Source organism: Aphis gossypii, chromosome 1 (assembly GCF_020184175.1).
Source record: "Aphis gossypii isolate Hap1 chromosome 1, ASM2018417v2, whole genome shotgun sequence".
NCBI lineage: Eukaryota > Metazoa > Arthropoda > Insecta > Hemiptera > Aphididae > Aphis > Aphis gossypii.
Window position 1 is genome coordinate 56,233,420 of NC_065530.1, and position 17,263 is coordinate 56,250,682.

Below are 17,263 nucleotides of genomic sequence, written 5' to 3' on the forward strand. Positions count from 1 at the left end.
TCTTATTATTTTCCAACGATTCGACGAGTGGGCGGGTGGTAGACGGTTAGCTGGAGGGATGCCATTTGAAGACGACGGCGGCGACGACGACCGTCGTAAACGTTAAGGGCAAAAATATCATTGCAAACCGTCCGGGGTCATAACTTGCTTAGTCCCTGGTGTGGTGCGGTGCTCACAATGAGGTGTTTAAATGCAATACTTGTTCCAGTGGTAGAACGGGGGAGGAGACCTTTTGCTGATGCTGCAGCAATATATATATACGCCTGGCGCAGTGCTCATGCATAACAAGTAGTGAGCGTATTATATAGCGACGTTTGCTAGTAAATATTAACCCCCTGTTTTTACGGACGATGGTAATAAAACGCCAGAAAACCACTACCGCAGCTATGGTGGTCGTGGGGCGTGGTGGCCGGTAAAGCGCGTGGTGTGACATTTCGTTAGGTCCGTATATAGATAATACGATATACATATATGTAGAAATGCACACCGCAATAACGATAAAGTGTCGGCGAAAAGAGATTCGACTACGACTACAATATATATTTTTTACAAAATATATGTATGTGTATTGTATATATTTATTTTTTATATATATGTGTGTGTGTATAAATCGTGTCCGGTCGATTTCTAGCTGAAATTTTCGTGTCGTCGTCTTCTGGCTAACGGCCGACGGGTAGTTGTGCGGCGATCTTGAGGGATGATAGCGTGTGGGGTGGTAGTCGGAATTTCCATTGCTCTCCTAGTCACTGGGATGGGTGGTGGTGTGGTCGACCGCGGCAGAAAATCCTTGTCAATTTGAGTCGGTCCACCGGGCAAAACGTCACGGACACGATCGGATAAGTCAACCGCGCCATAGTGAGATCGGGTGAAAGAGACACGTGCAGGATAGAGGTAGAGATAGAGTGAGAGAGCTGGCTGTGCAGCTATATATATGTCTGCGATGGAGGGTGTATGCAGCTCGGCGCTGTCAGTCGTCCGACGGTCGTGTCATTCCAAAGGGTTTTTCCCGCCGCCGTCCGTTGCATATTCAATGAGCGCGCACGTCTATCGTGCCCGTCGATTTTCAAAAACGCCTCCGCCAAAACCCAATAACGCGAGCAGTGGACTGACGTCTGCCCAAGGACTCTTGCGAGCGGATCGGACGAGTCACCGCCACCCCTCTGCTGGATAGGGGAAAAACAATAGTATCCGCGTCTAACCACCGAGGTGACAGCGGTTCGAGATTATGTACATATATATATATGTATAAATGGAAAGAGGAGAAACATTCGGTAGCAACGAGCTCGTTAAAACAAATAGGAAAAAATATCCTTTTTATTTTCTCTCTCGTATTCGCGCGTATATATACACTCTCGGCAGCTACTACACATAATATATATGTATAAATAATATAATATTATGTTCTACCTCTCTCGCCGTTATTTTATTATATACTGCAGCACATCTATGTCTATATATCTATATTTGTGATGGGGTATACACATACATACGCAGGCGGGCGTCGAAAAAAGCCGCCGTCGAGCACGTCACGATTTGATGGGGTGCCATAAGTCTCCCGGCCGGACGGTGTGCAAAGATATTATGACTGCGGACGTTGATCGAAGGCCGCGCATCGCGGTAAATAAACGCGCGGCGGACGTCGTCGGTAGTCCATCCGTAACGCTCATTGCCTGTCGTACATCAACCAGACGGCCGACCCTGCTACTTTATATATAATATATATATACAAGTCCGCTACCCCTAAGTTTTCACCCGCTACCACAGCCACTCCCGCCATTTCAATCATATCGCTTTACTCGAATTATTACGTTCGTTTTGTCGCCTGCGCTGCTTTGCGTCTTACACACACATACACACACAAATATATATAGTCCATACATAAGTGTGTTGTTATCATTATTATTATTTTTCATCATCGATCAACAAGACAGACTCCACGACCCATTTCGATCGATTTCCACATGTCCTCAACGTGTACACGCACTGCGTTGTTTTCTTTCTATTTTTTTTTCACTCGTAGTCGTAACGAATTTCCTCCTCTGCACGCCGGATATTCTTTTGTTGTTTCTTTGCCGTCGCTGTTGGAAAACGGCGGACAGCTGTCTCTCTGCCCGTATATAACATATACTTAAATGTGTGCACTGCTCGTATATAGGAATATAGAACCGCCACTATCGTCTCACACGATGAAGGAGGGGGTAAAAAGAAAAACGGAGAGGACGAGCTAGTGATGGTGTAGTGTGCAGTATAGTAGTATTATATAGCAGTAGCGGGTTGCAAGGGTTGGAACGCGACGAAAAAAGCGGGGAAAAGGAAAAGAATATATACCCAGGCGGTGGTGAGCGGGATGACGAGGAGAAAGAGGTATAGAAAGAAAGAAAGCCGCATGACAAGACTGTCACTCATTGCCGTCGGCCGGGCAATCCGCGTTTTCCAATTTTCCGGGGGACGACGTCCACAAGCAATTTCCTCGACTACACCACCACGCCGCGTATATATATTTATATATATATATATATATACGTCTGCCGCCGGTGATCTGTGGGTGACGTGAACAGGTCGCGCCGGGCTTCAACGTCACTTGCAACGGAGAAAAAAAACAACCCTGTCAACCGTTGTGTAACGTCGACGGCGAAGACGACCGGACACACACGCACGCACGCACACGCGCACGGATCGCCGCCAGTCACCGAACCTTTTTTGTGAGATGAAAATGTTTATATTCAGACGTATATATAATATTATTATACGCACCGCGCGCCGTTGCAAAGAGAAAGACGTAAAATCATTTCCCCCAAACGAAATTCACTCGAGTGGCTTCTACTGCAGCTGCAGTCTCTTACCCCGTCACTGAAGACGGTCGGGACGTTTTCTCGTCCGTCTCGAGTTTGTACTGAATTTCGTGTTTTGCGATCGCCCGTAATCAGAATCGTCTTTGGTAGGGAAAAAAATTACTCGATTAACCGCGCAATATAGATTTTTTTTTCGAATCGCGTACTTAATTTACGACAAAAACACATCAAAACCGACGTAAATTATGTGACATCGGGTGTGTGTGCGTATGCTTTTTTCATCGTTAATGATCGCACATCGGGCCCGAGGATTAGAGCCGTGCGTGGTGTTAACAATGATGTGCGCGATGTCGAAATAATATATTTTTATAATATATATGTATATATTTTATGACCGCTGTATGGCAATAATAACAACAATAATGAAAGATGGAAAGAGTAGGTTTATGATGATCCTGGGCTGACGGACAAAACCTTGATTTATTGCTATCCGCGTGTGTATATCTCGTGGCAATAATAATAATAATAATAACGATGATGATGATAATAGTAATATATTATAGTATTATACATATATATATATATATAGAATTTGTGCGCGTCAGTTATTCGTTCCACGCCTTTAGTCGTCCCCGCGGTCAGCTGGAGCGTGTGTTCTGCAATAGGTTACTCTCTCTCTCTCTTTCTCTAAGCCACGTTATTAAAAAATATAAAAAAAAAAATACTAAAATTCGGCGTGACGGGCCGACGGAAGATTTATCGCGTTCGATATTAGTAAACTCTGTGCTCAAAAGCATATTTAATATATTGACTCGGGTGTATATAACGTTGTTCTTGGTGGTCACCCAGAGGAAATAAATATGATTTTAAACATGGATATTACTATATAATACGAGTACACTAACTCGCGAAAAACCTTGAAATACGTCCCAGGATCTATGTCTCTCTCTCTTGCGCGCGCGCACACACTCACTAATCATGCGTATTATATGACATGTGCCAAAAAAGAAACGCCGGATAATGGCCAAACGAATAGTAATAATAATAATGATTGGTTGGCTCGTAAACGCATCCCGAGGTAATAATAATTCGCATTCTATATTAGCACGAATGCGGTAGGTCCAGCAGCGGCGCTCATATCTATATATAACGTAATGTACTACAAAATATTATTAATATACTACACCTTGTGTATACAATAATTTTAGTCCGCAGTATACGAGACTTCGTTATTATTGTTATTACAATATATTTAATTGTTAAGTATAAGCGAGCGAATGAACGCAGAAAGTGTAAAAAATATTAACGGGACGAAGACAAAAAAATATGCGTGCTCGAAATGACTAGACGTGAAAACACACGACAGTGGTCAAACTTATAATTTATTATTGACGTACAGTTCGATATAATTTTGATTTTTACCATAGTGCCGCTTTGATCGTCAAACAAGACATTTAACAATATAATACAGTGATTCATCTAATATGTACAGTTTTAAAATTATAAATCGTTTATTAAATAATACTTATTCCTATATTTTTGAAATCATCATATACCTTATAAACTAAAACTATCATTATGCTCCCATTGTTCTTAGTATACAAAGTTATTTAACTCAAAAATTATTTGTACGAATTTAGTAAAAGATGGATTATACCAAATTTACCAAATTTTCAATCTTTTTGCATTAAATCACTTAACAGTAAAAAATGTTAAAATAAGGTGAACTTCCATTTAAAAAAAAAGTTAGGTACTTACATGTATTATATAATTAAAATATAAATATAAAAATCTAATTATTTGATAATATTATCCTTAAAAATTCTAAAAATCACATAATGCTATATTGTAAGGTTGAAGACGCTTGGTGAATCATCCTTATAGTTTTTTGCTGACAAAACAACGATTTTGATTTGTGTACCAAAAAGTATAAGAGAAAAAAGTATTTAGAGCGCGTTTAATTATATTCTATGACCGTCCACGGTAGGGGTTCACGTAGTCTTGTGTTTTTTTGTTTAATATTAAACATACAATTTTCTTCTCTTGTCGAACTGCGTCCCCGTGGCGGTCGTTGATCGACAGCGTCCATCAAAACTAAAAAGCAAAGGCTGGAAAAGAAAACGGAGATGGAAACTCGGAGAGTGGAAGAACATCAAAAAAACGCGACGCTGGACGCGCACGTCCCGCGGCGGTGACAGCTTTCGTATTTTTTTACGAAAAATGAAACGATTCGCGGGCGTCGTGTCCTTCGCCGCGGGTGGTCCGTGAGTAAAGTGCGCGTAATCTAAAATAAAGAGGGAAATGACGAAAGGAATAAAAAATAATATAACAACAACAACGGGAGAATAATCGACGGGGTGACGGCAGAAAACAAAAACAATGCGATGCTGCGACGTAAATCTCGCGATTTATAATATTATATATACACATCATAATATACCGAGTACATAAACACGACCACCATTCTCGTCGTATAATATCGTATAACCGCACACGATTTCGGGACCTCGGTGGTAGTTTGTTTTCCGGCGGCGGTGGCGTTTAGGGGTTTCTTGACAAATTAGCCGCCGACAACCGACTGCGTCGTGGCGTCGGGGTCGCGGCGGGGTCGGGTTAAACGCGCCGAGAGGTATATTATTATATTCGTATATACACAACACACACACACACAAACACTTCGTTTATACATCGCGAGCATGTGTGCGCGGTCCGTGTAGTGTATTATAATAGTGCATTACGCTTCCGAAGGATGACACAGAGTCGGTAGCGAAGGGATGGGGGAGGCATGTGAAGTCTGCACCTCGCGGGGTTGTTTTCGTGACTGATATGTATTCGCGCGAGTGTATAAACGCACTAGTATACACGGATTTTTTTCCTCTCGTCACATCGAAAATGGCCGATTCCGATATATTTGAAAATCGAATTTTGATGCACATCATTCCTCATCGTCTTTATAGATTTCCGTTGTACGTGGTTGTATACATTATATAATATCATTATATTATACGTAAGCGCGCGCGAGCGTATTATACACGTTTTTATTCGATATTTTTTCGCGTCGAACATCTGCCGAGCGGCGGCGCTCGGTGATAAATGTTGACAGCCATTATTGTGCGCCTCCGTATAATATATGTGTAATTCGACAAACACATGTCCATCGCGCGCTGTGCACACACACTGCGGCGGCGGTGGCGGTTATTAATTGCGCGTGTGTGTGACATTTTTTGATTCCTCCGCGTCGCCGCCATCGCCGACCGAAAAGTGACTATTATTATATAATATTATACGTTTCTACACACTTTTGTCGCTCTTCTCAACCCGTTAGACGTATACATATAATATAATAATATATATACGCCTTAACGCCGTTCTCGTGTCTTCGGCGGATCGTTGCACTTCGTCAACAGACACACAAACACTTTTATTAATCGTGTAAACATATATATATTCGCACACACGCGAGTACGTCGTTCTTGATGGAAATGTATATTGTGTGTCTACATACGCATCATGAATTTAATAACTAAAAACGTAATTCACCGCGTGCAATAAAAATAATAATAAATGCATAATATTATGTGCATGTGTGGAGCTGCGGGTATGTATATTATAATATGCACGAGGAGGAGTCGCAGTCGTCACATTTTATATATTGCAGTATATTGTCGTCATTCCCCGTTTCGACTCGCGTGTATAGGCGAGAGACCGGGAGAGTGCATTACGTTCGTATACGTTTGTGTGTGTGTGTGTATGTAAGCGCGCACACGTCACCTCTTGATTTATAGACACGACGATGTCGATGGTAATTAAAGTGGAAAAAAGAGGGGCAGATGTCCCTCGTGTGCGGCGATAGCGGAGGTCGTGTGTATCATCATCGTCATCGTCACATTATACTGGTGTGTGTGTAGTGTATACACTGTGCTGCGGCGATGATGTTTAAGCACTTTTTATATTATATTACACGCCAAAGTACTCTATACTGACTTTACTGCAGTATATGTCGTGTCGATCAAACAGCTAACGTCGTGTGACCAAAGTATCGAAAGTATCGAAATATAATATTTAAAAAAGGTTTAGGTATAGCCGATATAAGTATTAGTATCGTCTCCCTACCATGTAGCATATAGACGAACTAAGAAATGGTCTGTACAGGTGGTCCTACCGACTTATGTTTACACCAGTTATTTTATGAGAACTTTTCTTGGAAATCTAAGACATTTTGGGATATCCTCTAGACTGAAAACAAAAATCCAATTCAAAAGTTGATACTAGTGGAATATGACATTTCTGTCCGTGACGTTCAGACTTTTTTTGTATTTTACAATATTTTCATATCGATTTCGGTTGATGTTTTATAAATTAACAGTTTTATTTTTTTGCACTTACAAATATAAGAAAAGAAGATTACTATTTTTCATAAACACCCGAACTTGCGTGTAGTATACATTTTATAAAAGTTATTTTATGTCAATCCGTCGTAACGAGTGTCATGGATATTTGAGTACGTAGATCGGGTTCAATATAAGCTCCATATTGTATTATGTAATACAAAAATTAAATTATATAATTTAATGTATGTGTGCGTGCGTATTGACAATCTGTTTGTATCGGCCAGGATGCAATTTCCGACTGTAGGCCCGGATTAGACATGGAAAAGGACGTATAGATTTATTGTCGTGCAGCCTCTGTGTGTGTGAAGTCCAGAGATCTAACGATTTTTTTTCCGCCATGTGCACTGACGACGACGACGACGACGACGACGACTACGATGTCGAACCCTATGTATGATATATAATGTAATATAACAAACGTGCGTGTACACGCGGATTTTGCACGGGCCCCGATACTGAGGGGGTGGTCGGGGGGTTGACAGCTGATCTTTTATTGCAGCAGCTTTCTGCGGCGGGAGGACGGGGAAGCCGTTTATTTATGATATCATATACGTGTGTAATATATATATTTTTTCTCGCCCCGTTGTTGCGGCAAAAGACATAAATCAGTCAGAGGATATTTTCGACAGGGCCGCCGCCGCCGCCACGGCCGATCAGCGACGTGCGAGCAGCAGCAGTTCGTCAGTACCCCGACGGACGGATGGCCATTAAAATTATTAATTACATAAATAACGCGCGCTCTCACCCCAACTGTATCACACACACACACAATCTTTTGATGTCAAACCGATAGGACATAAATTACACAATTTTTTTCTGTCCCCCTCGTCCCACAACACCCCCCTCGTAACGATATTTTCAAATACACTACTGTATGTTATAATGCGCGCGCCTGCCGCTTTTGTCTCGACCGCGTGTGCCCACGTAATATATATTATCAAGCAAATATAATATATATATATATGTGTTTAGTCGACGTCACCGTTTTATCGGGGTGCCGTGTGATTCTATTGAATTTCTATGAAAAAAGTAATTTTTTCCTTCCGAAATCCTCGAACGCATAAAACACAATCATATAATAATATATAATATCATATTTTTATATAGATCATAATTAGACGACCCATTCAAATCCCCGATAACGGTCGATAATACCTACCCGCGTTTGTTACGTCGGCCCGTATATATGATACATATATGTATTATTTATCACTACCAAGCTTACGCATATTCGGCGTCAATTATATATTTTGCATGTATATTAAAAAAAAACCGTTTCGGGAAATAACGAATAGATGTTGCACTTTAGAAGGTATAAATACTTATTAATTTTTAGGATAAATAAATAAAGTTTTAGTCAAACGCAATTATATAAATTTCGTAAATCTTGCATTAGAATATCAAGTTTAATGCACTCAGTGTTCACAAATCGTTTTGAGATGGGAGCTATAGCTATACAGTAGAAGTGTATACATACATACTAAAACTACGTGTTCATCGTAAAAATAATCGTTTTTGCTGCCTCCACCACTGAGGATACTATAGAAAACCATGTGTTTATATTATGTTATGTTTCGTTTTATCACATCACTTGTGTGTTTTCGGTGGCGTCGCAGGTGCTCCCGTCGGCCGGACGTTATAATATTTAATAATGCGTTGTGAAGACGATAAAGGAAAGATATAATATGATGAGTGAGTGAGCGTAAAAGAGATAAAAGAGGAGAGAGAGTAAGAGGAAAACGATTTCGGAGACCTCCTGATGTACACGCACTCACCTGACGTGTTATATAATAAATATATATGTATACCATTTTACCTACCATGTTTTCGGTGGTGGCCAATAAAATCTTAAAAAAAATAACACGAAAAACATGTCACGCCGAACAATGTTAATAATTTACGTACGGTTTATTTATTTTTTGCTTTACCTCGAGTTACGAGTGGCGGTTAGGCGTCTTATCGAATGGAGCACAATATGCATAGGTACATCTACACGTTTGCGAATGTGCGGCTCGTGTGCGAGTGTTTATTTTTCGTATTTTTTGAGAACGTACCAAGAAGTTTTTAGACTAGGTGAATTGGGTCGGTAAAATTAACTGGCGCGCACGTGTGCGACAGGCCGGGTCGGCGGTGGCGGGAAATCAAAATAAATCAACCTGCCGACGAACACAAATATAATAATATGACTCGTTTCACGCGCGAAGATTTATGCCACGACGGCAAAAGCTGTCGAGTCAGTTGCGAAACTTCAAAATCAAAATACTAATAATAATATTCTCAATTTACTATAGATATGATACAAACAGTTTTGGACACGCTCATGATATATTATATTTGGAACGATTAACGATATCCAAAGCCAGGCGGCTGGGATACTCAGGCCAACGATTCGCGGTATCGTTATAAATTCCTGTGTCGTATAATATAATATATAACGTTTAATAATATGACCGCGACACGAAAGAAAGCACGACCTACCTACCGCGCACGCGCATACATATGTACGTATAATATAAAATACTGCATATTGTGTACACGTATATGTGTACCGGCTCGTGTTCATTAGCCGAGTTATGTCGTCGTCTGACCTGCCTCCACTCGTTCGCCGTCTGGGAGATAACTACCTAACCGTTGATTTAAGAACATTGATTACCGCGCACGTATATAATACGTATAGTCGTCTTGTATATAATTATTATATATATATAATATACGTATAAGGGTTACGTTTTCCAGTAGATAATCGTATTTGTGTACGGTCTGCAGAGTGATACTTCGCTGAACCGGCGAAAAATTCGTATTGGCCGAACAGGACCAAACCGCACTGCACGTTTAATAATTGTCCGTAATTTCCCGCATCGACAACGATTTCGGCGGGATCGAGTTAAGTCCCGACGACGTCTTTATTATGATGCCGCCTGCAGCTGTACGTGGATAAAAATTCGATTACTCGCAGACGATCGGCGACGGCACATTAGGTATGCGGCGCGTACATTATAGGTATCATGATCTCATATATATATATATAAAATTCCACCTCTCCGTAATAACGTATTTATATATATATATCGTATTATATGTGCACTATAACGAGTATAACGTATGTCATACATATATATGTAATAACAATATATGTGCAATGTGCATCTGTATACGTTGCGGCTGCACCATCGGTGCGTATCACACGACGCGATTGTCCACACACACGCAGGCACAGGACAAAAACACACTTACGTTATACGTATTTACGTGCGGCCTGTGCCGATTGGCCGACCGGGGCCCGTCCATTTGGGGCGGGGGGCCGGCCGTGCGTTGCTCGTATACCCGACGACGGACGGACGGACAAGACGCACATTCACTCGCCGCCGCGTCCTGCCGATCCGGTGGCGGCGGCGGCGGCGTTTGCATCGGTAATGAGGTGCTGCACCGAGAGAGTTACGCGTCGTTTACGCAGGTACAATAATATTATTATTATTATATACCTGCAGTACCAGGCATTATATACATATCAATATATACGTTAAATCACATATATATATATTATGTGTATACTGGCAGCGTGTCGTGCGCAGACTTACGCTATTGTGTTTGTTGGTGCATCGGCGCGTCGCTTTTGTTTAATCGATTTATCACCACCCGATAGGTCCTCCCCCTCCGCCCGTGGGTCATCCGACAAGACGACACCGTATGGAAGGTATACTGTAGGTTCTATATCTACCTATGTACACGTCTTCTCGTGGCCACGGCGAATGGTTTTCGTATCCATACGGTTTTTTTTTGCTCCCCGCGCGGACCGGTTTGTTGCGCGCCTGGGAATCGCGTCTCCGGCGGCGTTTACCTCTCCGCCACCGCCACCCGAAATTTCTGACCGTCCGATTTCTCTTCTCCCGACCCGGTCGCGGTTTTTTTTTCTTGTTTTCGCGCAAACCTCGCTGCCAGGCGACGACACGGTCATCGCTCATTTTGACAATTCAATGGGACCAAAAACGCGAGTCGGTAATAAACTCGCGTCTATATATATATATGTAACGTGTACGCCGGCTATAGGTTATAAATTTCGAACCATCGCGCGCGTGCAGGAGATTTATAGCTGTGACGGTCGTCGATATAATATACGTACGTACAGAGGTATATTATATCTGCTTGCAAGTCTGTCGAGTGTTCGAGCTGTTTTTATTTTTGTTTTTTTTTATAACGGGTGGATGCGTCGTTTTGGTTTGGTCAAGGTGTCGGTTTTCGCTGGAGATGGCTGCGAGGTTGGGCGGCAGCGAGTAATGAGCGTATGAGGACGATCGACAGTGGTCAGAAAAAAAAACTCGCAGCTTGCCGGTGGTGATCGGAGGCGATTATTAATATTAAATAAAAAAAATCCATTGACGGGGAGAACTGAGGAGCTGCTGATTGACAAAAGGTGCAGGAATTTCCGACCAACACCGTGTCGCCGCCGCATAAGACGTCAAATATCGCGTTTATTCGTTTTTATTCTTTTGTCGTCAACCAGTTTGACCGGGGCACGTCGTCCCCCGCCATAAATCACGGGTCGCCGCCGCTCTCGAACAACGCTCGCGCACAATGGCCGCCGCCGCGTCTCGGGATTGCACAATATGTGCGCTCGTATTATTATCGTACCGAAGGCAATAATATAATATAATGTATGGTATTATATACGCGTACGTGTGTGTGCCCCTGTTGATTTTCCGCCGCATCATTTATAATACCTTTGCTGGACGTTTTTCTTATTATTTTCGCCAACACGCGTGTCGTGTATAATATATACCCATAACTCACCTACCTGGCCGTTTTATATTATTATTATTATTATTTTTTATACTCTGCTGCCCGGGGTATGCGAACTGTACTCATGTACATGTAGTGTGCGGATCGTCGTCGTAGTATTAATCAATCGACAGCGACGCCAGTCACCAGGCAATAATTTGACGCGGCCGAGATACTCTGAGGAATGCTAATGGTCCGGTCATCGGACCGGTGTCGATCGCGTTTCCTTAATCTGTTTTTCGCTTCTTCTAGGGAATAAAGCAAGTTCTATTTTACTATACGTTGATGTATAGGAGGACGTCCCTGCAAAATGAACTGTTATTATCGGTGTTTTTTCTAATTACGTCCTATGCACGGTTCTATTCAATATTTGATATTATATTAAAATTGAAAATATAAAACCTAAAATTGATAACTGTAGTTATCCTAAACCTACTAAAAAACCTACTAACTAATTCCCGACTGCTTCTGTTTATCTTAATGTTTAAAACAATAAACGTCGTCCAAACAACACGACGTATTTAAATTTGATTCATCAGTTAATCAACTCTACTTTATTTTAAATCAACTGAACGAAATGGTTTTCTGAATTTTTTCAAATGAATACGTATCATGTAATAAATAATATGCGTGTGTACAATAAAGCGTCCTTTATTCGTGAAGATCGTCTTCTTATTGTAAACAGTATGAAATGCACTGTACTCGACCTCGCGCGTTCGTTGCAGTTGTCGGACACTAACCTATCTGCCATTCTGTACACATACATACACACACACACACACACACACACTTAATAATAATATACGCGTACCTACGATGTATATTACGTATAATGCTGCCTGTAGCATAAGAGTACGGCCATTGTTTCGGATAGTCCGTCGCAAAAATTGAAAAGCGTTTAACGACGGCGACGACGATGAGACAATACCGCTACACGCGCGTGTACATATGCTAATGTGCTACGGAATTTGCATACAAACGCCGCTTTCGGTGTACGGTATGGCTATCGAGAGGTAAAAAAAAGGGGGCGGTCGATATGTTATTATATGCCTATAATCTATATAGCTACAGCGGCGTGCGGAATAAAAAATTGTTTTATTGTATGCTCGAGTCGGATACTCGAGGACAACTCGCTGCCGCCGCCGATCCGCTTATATATTATTATTATTATTATTATGGTATATAGGCACTTCGTGTGGCCTAAGGTCGTTGTCGCGAGGGAATAACACGTACGTTGTACTCGGTATGTGATGCTTAAGTTTGTACGATCACTCGATATTCGTCATAATAACAATCGGTAGGTATAGTAAAGGTATCCCTGCATTTTACGTATTATATCATATTATATAGTCGCGTGCGCGTGCTGGGTTGACTGATGGACTGACGTCGAATGACTGCCACTGTATCCACGAGACAGAAGAATATATTATCGTTATTATTATATTATTATGATTATTATTGTGTTGTACAATCGTGTGTATGTACACGGCATGCGGTGAGGAACGTGCGCGGGACAGCTGAAAAAGGGGTTTGAGGTGACAAATAAGAATTAAACAGACAGACGGCTCGCGCGAGCGCTTCACCCCGAGTAGAAGGGCGCGGGAGTCCTGGTATGGGTTCGCGGAGGGTAGAAAACGCAACGACGTTATACAGGCACCGCCGCCGGCAACTTAATGTTTAACGACATCACGTTAATTGGTGCGGTTACCAGAGTTGACAATTAATTTACGAGTCTGTTTGTTTTGGCAGTCCTGTCGTCGTCGCCGTCACCGCCTAATTTAGACCTTTCGTAAACGGATTGCTGGTACACCGGCTGATTGCGTTTTATGTCCTATATAATAGTAATATTATAAGTTATTACGCACGTTATTTACTCTCGTCAGCAGACGTTTTTTGCCGTTTTCGTTTAGTATTGGTATCTAATACATATAATGTCGGATATCACCGCGACCTGGGTAATATATGACTCACCGTATTCGTACAATATATATATATATGTATATAGTAATTGCGCCGATTTTCTCGTAGATTACCGCCCGCGCGTGCGCCACTAGGTATAGAAACGACTGACGATCGGACTTAGGATAACAACCGCGCACCCATACAATAATAATAATACATACAACCGACAAGTCGATCGTGAGTATGTGCCTTTGGATAGGTTTGGCGATAATAAGATGCGGTGGCAACGGCGGGTAACGACCACTGCGGCTTGTGAGGAGTGGCGCTGACCGGTGGCGCTGAAACATAAATATAATAATAAAAATAAAAAAGAATAAAAAATCGAACCATCACGACCAGCACGTGAACAATAGACGATAAATCAGACCAATTAAACGATATTTTCTTTTTCTCCGCATTCCGCGCGCACACACTATATTAATATATATTAGCCACCGTCGCCGCTCCGATGGATTTAAAAACAAATAATAAATAAAATAACCCATAGACGGTGCCGTAAGAATATAATAATAGTATAAGAAGAGAAAAAAACATGCCGCGCACGCGAGCCTAATGATCGAGGAAAGCGTGGTGTGGTTTATTGGACGCCTCGTCTCTGAATGTTCATTTCATTGCATTATATTATTAATACTTGTACACCATTATAATGCTAAACATACATATTTCTCTTCGGCTTCTCTTCGCGGCGGCCGTGTACGAGAACTTTTCGCGGCGCTGCATAATGGCGAAGGCATCATTCTGGTGTGGCGTCGGTGCGCGGGCCGAAGGGTATACGACGACGATGTCGACGGTTTTAAGTTTTCTTAAACAACCCATTCGTTTTTATCGGGCCATCTGCAAGGCGTTAAGACAATAGGCTTTGGGTCGTGACGACTTTGGACAGGTTCGAGAGATCCGCCCCAGGTTTTATTGTTTTTATATGGTTATCTAGCGCGTTCGATCTTGAGGGTTTGTCGGCCCGGAAAATTCGCGACCCCCATTGTCCTCTCTTTAACTACACTGCATAGTCCACGCACAAAAATAATGAATTCCATTGCACCAAGACCTCGTCTCGTCTGTGCACGCAAAAGTTTTTTTCCTTATATACCATACCATTATATTATTATTATTATTTGCTCTATCTCCCTCTCGCTTTATTCTTTTTTCCGGGAACGTCTAAGAATAAAATGCGTTGATCAAAAAGACGAACGTCTGCAGAGATAATAAACTCTTTTCTTGGTCGAGTTTTTTTTTTATTTTGGTAAATTTTTAGTTTTTGCACTGCTTGCATGTCTGTTTTGTTCTGCGTTCATTTCGCGACAACGCTCTGTTACGGTCGATTCACAGGACGGTGTATAATATAATAATAATATAAATATATATATTAGCGATGCCGCGGCGGCAGTCAGCTCGTTAAGGGAGGAAAACGATCGCAACTCTCAAGTACAGTCTGCACTACACGCGGAATGAAATCGGCGCGTATCGTTTTTTCTAAAAAAAAAAAAAAAAAATCATTGACAGCCAACGCCGTACAAATAAGTACAAACGACCCGTCGTCAGGCGGGTGTTTGACGACGACGTCGCCAGCGCGTACAGTTAATCTAAACGTCGGTTCGACAGCAGCCCATTATTTCAAATTAGACTCTCATCTCGAAGCGTGCGGGCCGATAGGATGAACGATCCTATTGCGTGCATCGTACTCGCACACAGTAGTAACTAACACACATATATACAAAATAAATACACACTTACAATTATAATGTATAACGAGACCGCTGCCGACTGACTCAATCCCTGTAATTACACATTCTTATAGATCTATATAAGTTTATTACCATTTACCATGTCGACTTTTTTCTCACTTAATCTTTACCCCCTCTCTAGTTCTCTATATATTATTTATTACCGTCGAACCTTTAACACTACATTTGTTTTGATTTTTCTAGGGGAAGGTGGTGAAGGCGAAGAGCCACCAGCGGGCTACCAAGAAGACGACGGTGGCTGTCCGGAAGACGACGAGGACGAAGAGGAAGAAGAAGAGGAAGGCGTGTCCGGCGGATCATCCGGCTCACCGCCGAGGTCTCCGATACCGTCGAGCACGGACGTCGAACAAGACGTCGCAGCGGCTAACGAGCGTTTGCCTCTTAGGTCAGTACCTATCCTTACCATCATATAACTTACCCAATAACATAGTAATATTATACATTTACGATTTATCGTTTTAGCACGATATGTGTATAATATATATATATATAGGTATACGTATATATGTATATATTATATTAATATTGTATATTTAAATTGAGACGTTATATACTATATAGGTACGAATCCCCCTCCCCCTATTAAATAGACACGAAAACGCGTTTCGATCAGTCGGCATTAATTTTTGTATTTAGTATTTATGTCTCTTGAATCGTGTAAGCGTTCCACGTTATCCGATTCGTAATAATTAATGATTGTGTTATAAAAATATTATTAAAATAGTATTACAATATTATTTACAGTCGTTCGGCGTCGACGAGGTCTATATAATTTATAAAACGACCAACAGATTATTAATTTTCGAATAGTCGTGAATTATTATTGTTATTATTATTATAATTATAATACTGACGATCGTTTTCTGATCCCGGTCGTCGTTTATAAGTTATAACACAATCTTAATTAAAACGTATAATTTAATCACGCACGAATAATATCGCTGTGTTCTATAAATATAATATAATATAAAGACTGTGATAATAATAATTATTACCATCGATACGGTTCGTTTAATTGGGCCTTGACATTATACTCTCGGTAGGAATGCCATTAAATTTATTCTGGTAAAATGGCCGATTTTACGCAATGTCACACACGTCTCGTCGATTAAACAAAAACGCCTCGGCCATAAATCTGGTTTGATGAATATGTGAACGTGTCTATGGTACTTCAACGTCTTTGAATATTGTGTTTGAATGTCAATTAATGCGCATATTATTTTCTTCATCATACTATTTATTCCTAAATATATCATATTAAAATATCAATATTTTTAATATTCTGATGTGTTTTCGATTGCTTAACGGTTTTGTATAAAAAATATAATCGCATAAAATTAATATAATTCTCAGTCCACCACGTCGCACACATAAAATAATATTATATTATGCTGTCACTGTGTGTTCAGAAATTATTTAAAAGAAAAGAAATCAAAATTAGGTAAAAAAAAAAAAAACGTGAAATTCGGGAATGCAATTTCGACCTAGGGCGACAATATATATAATAATAATAATTCGTCCGAAAAACTCTTCAAAATGTGTATATATATATAACAAACGCCATCGGCGGCCCCCCTCGTGCCATTAAAAAAAAAAAAAA

The 17,263-nt window shown here is 41.0% G+C and overlaps 1 protein-coding gene across 2 annotated transcripts in view; it reads left to right on the top strand.

Moving 5' to 3' along the window:
- Positions 1-17,263, top strand: part of LOC114127073 (protein tiptop-like) — a 61,944-nt gene that overhangs the window by 38,095 nt on the left and 6,586 nt on the right. For both annotated transcript variants that reach the window (XM_050198608.1, XM_027991193.2), the window contains one exon: positions 15,847-16,048. Coding sequence is in view for 1 of the 2 variants with exons in the window: in XM_027991193.2 (XP_027846994.2) it covers positions 15,847-16,048 (202 nt within the window). In the remaining variant the exon portion in view is untranslated. The remainder of the gene's footprint in view (positions 1-15,846; positions 16,049-17,263) is intronic.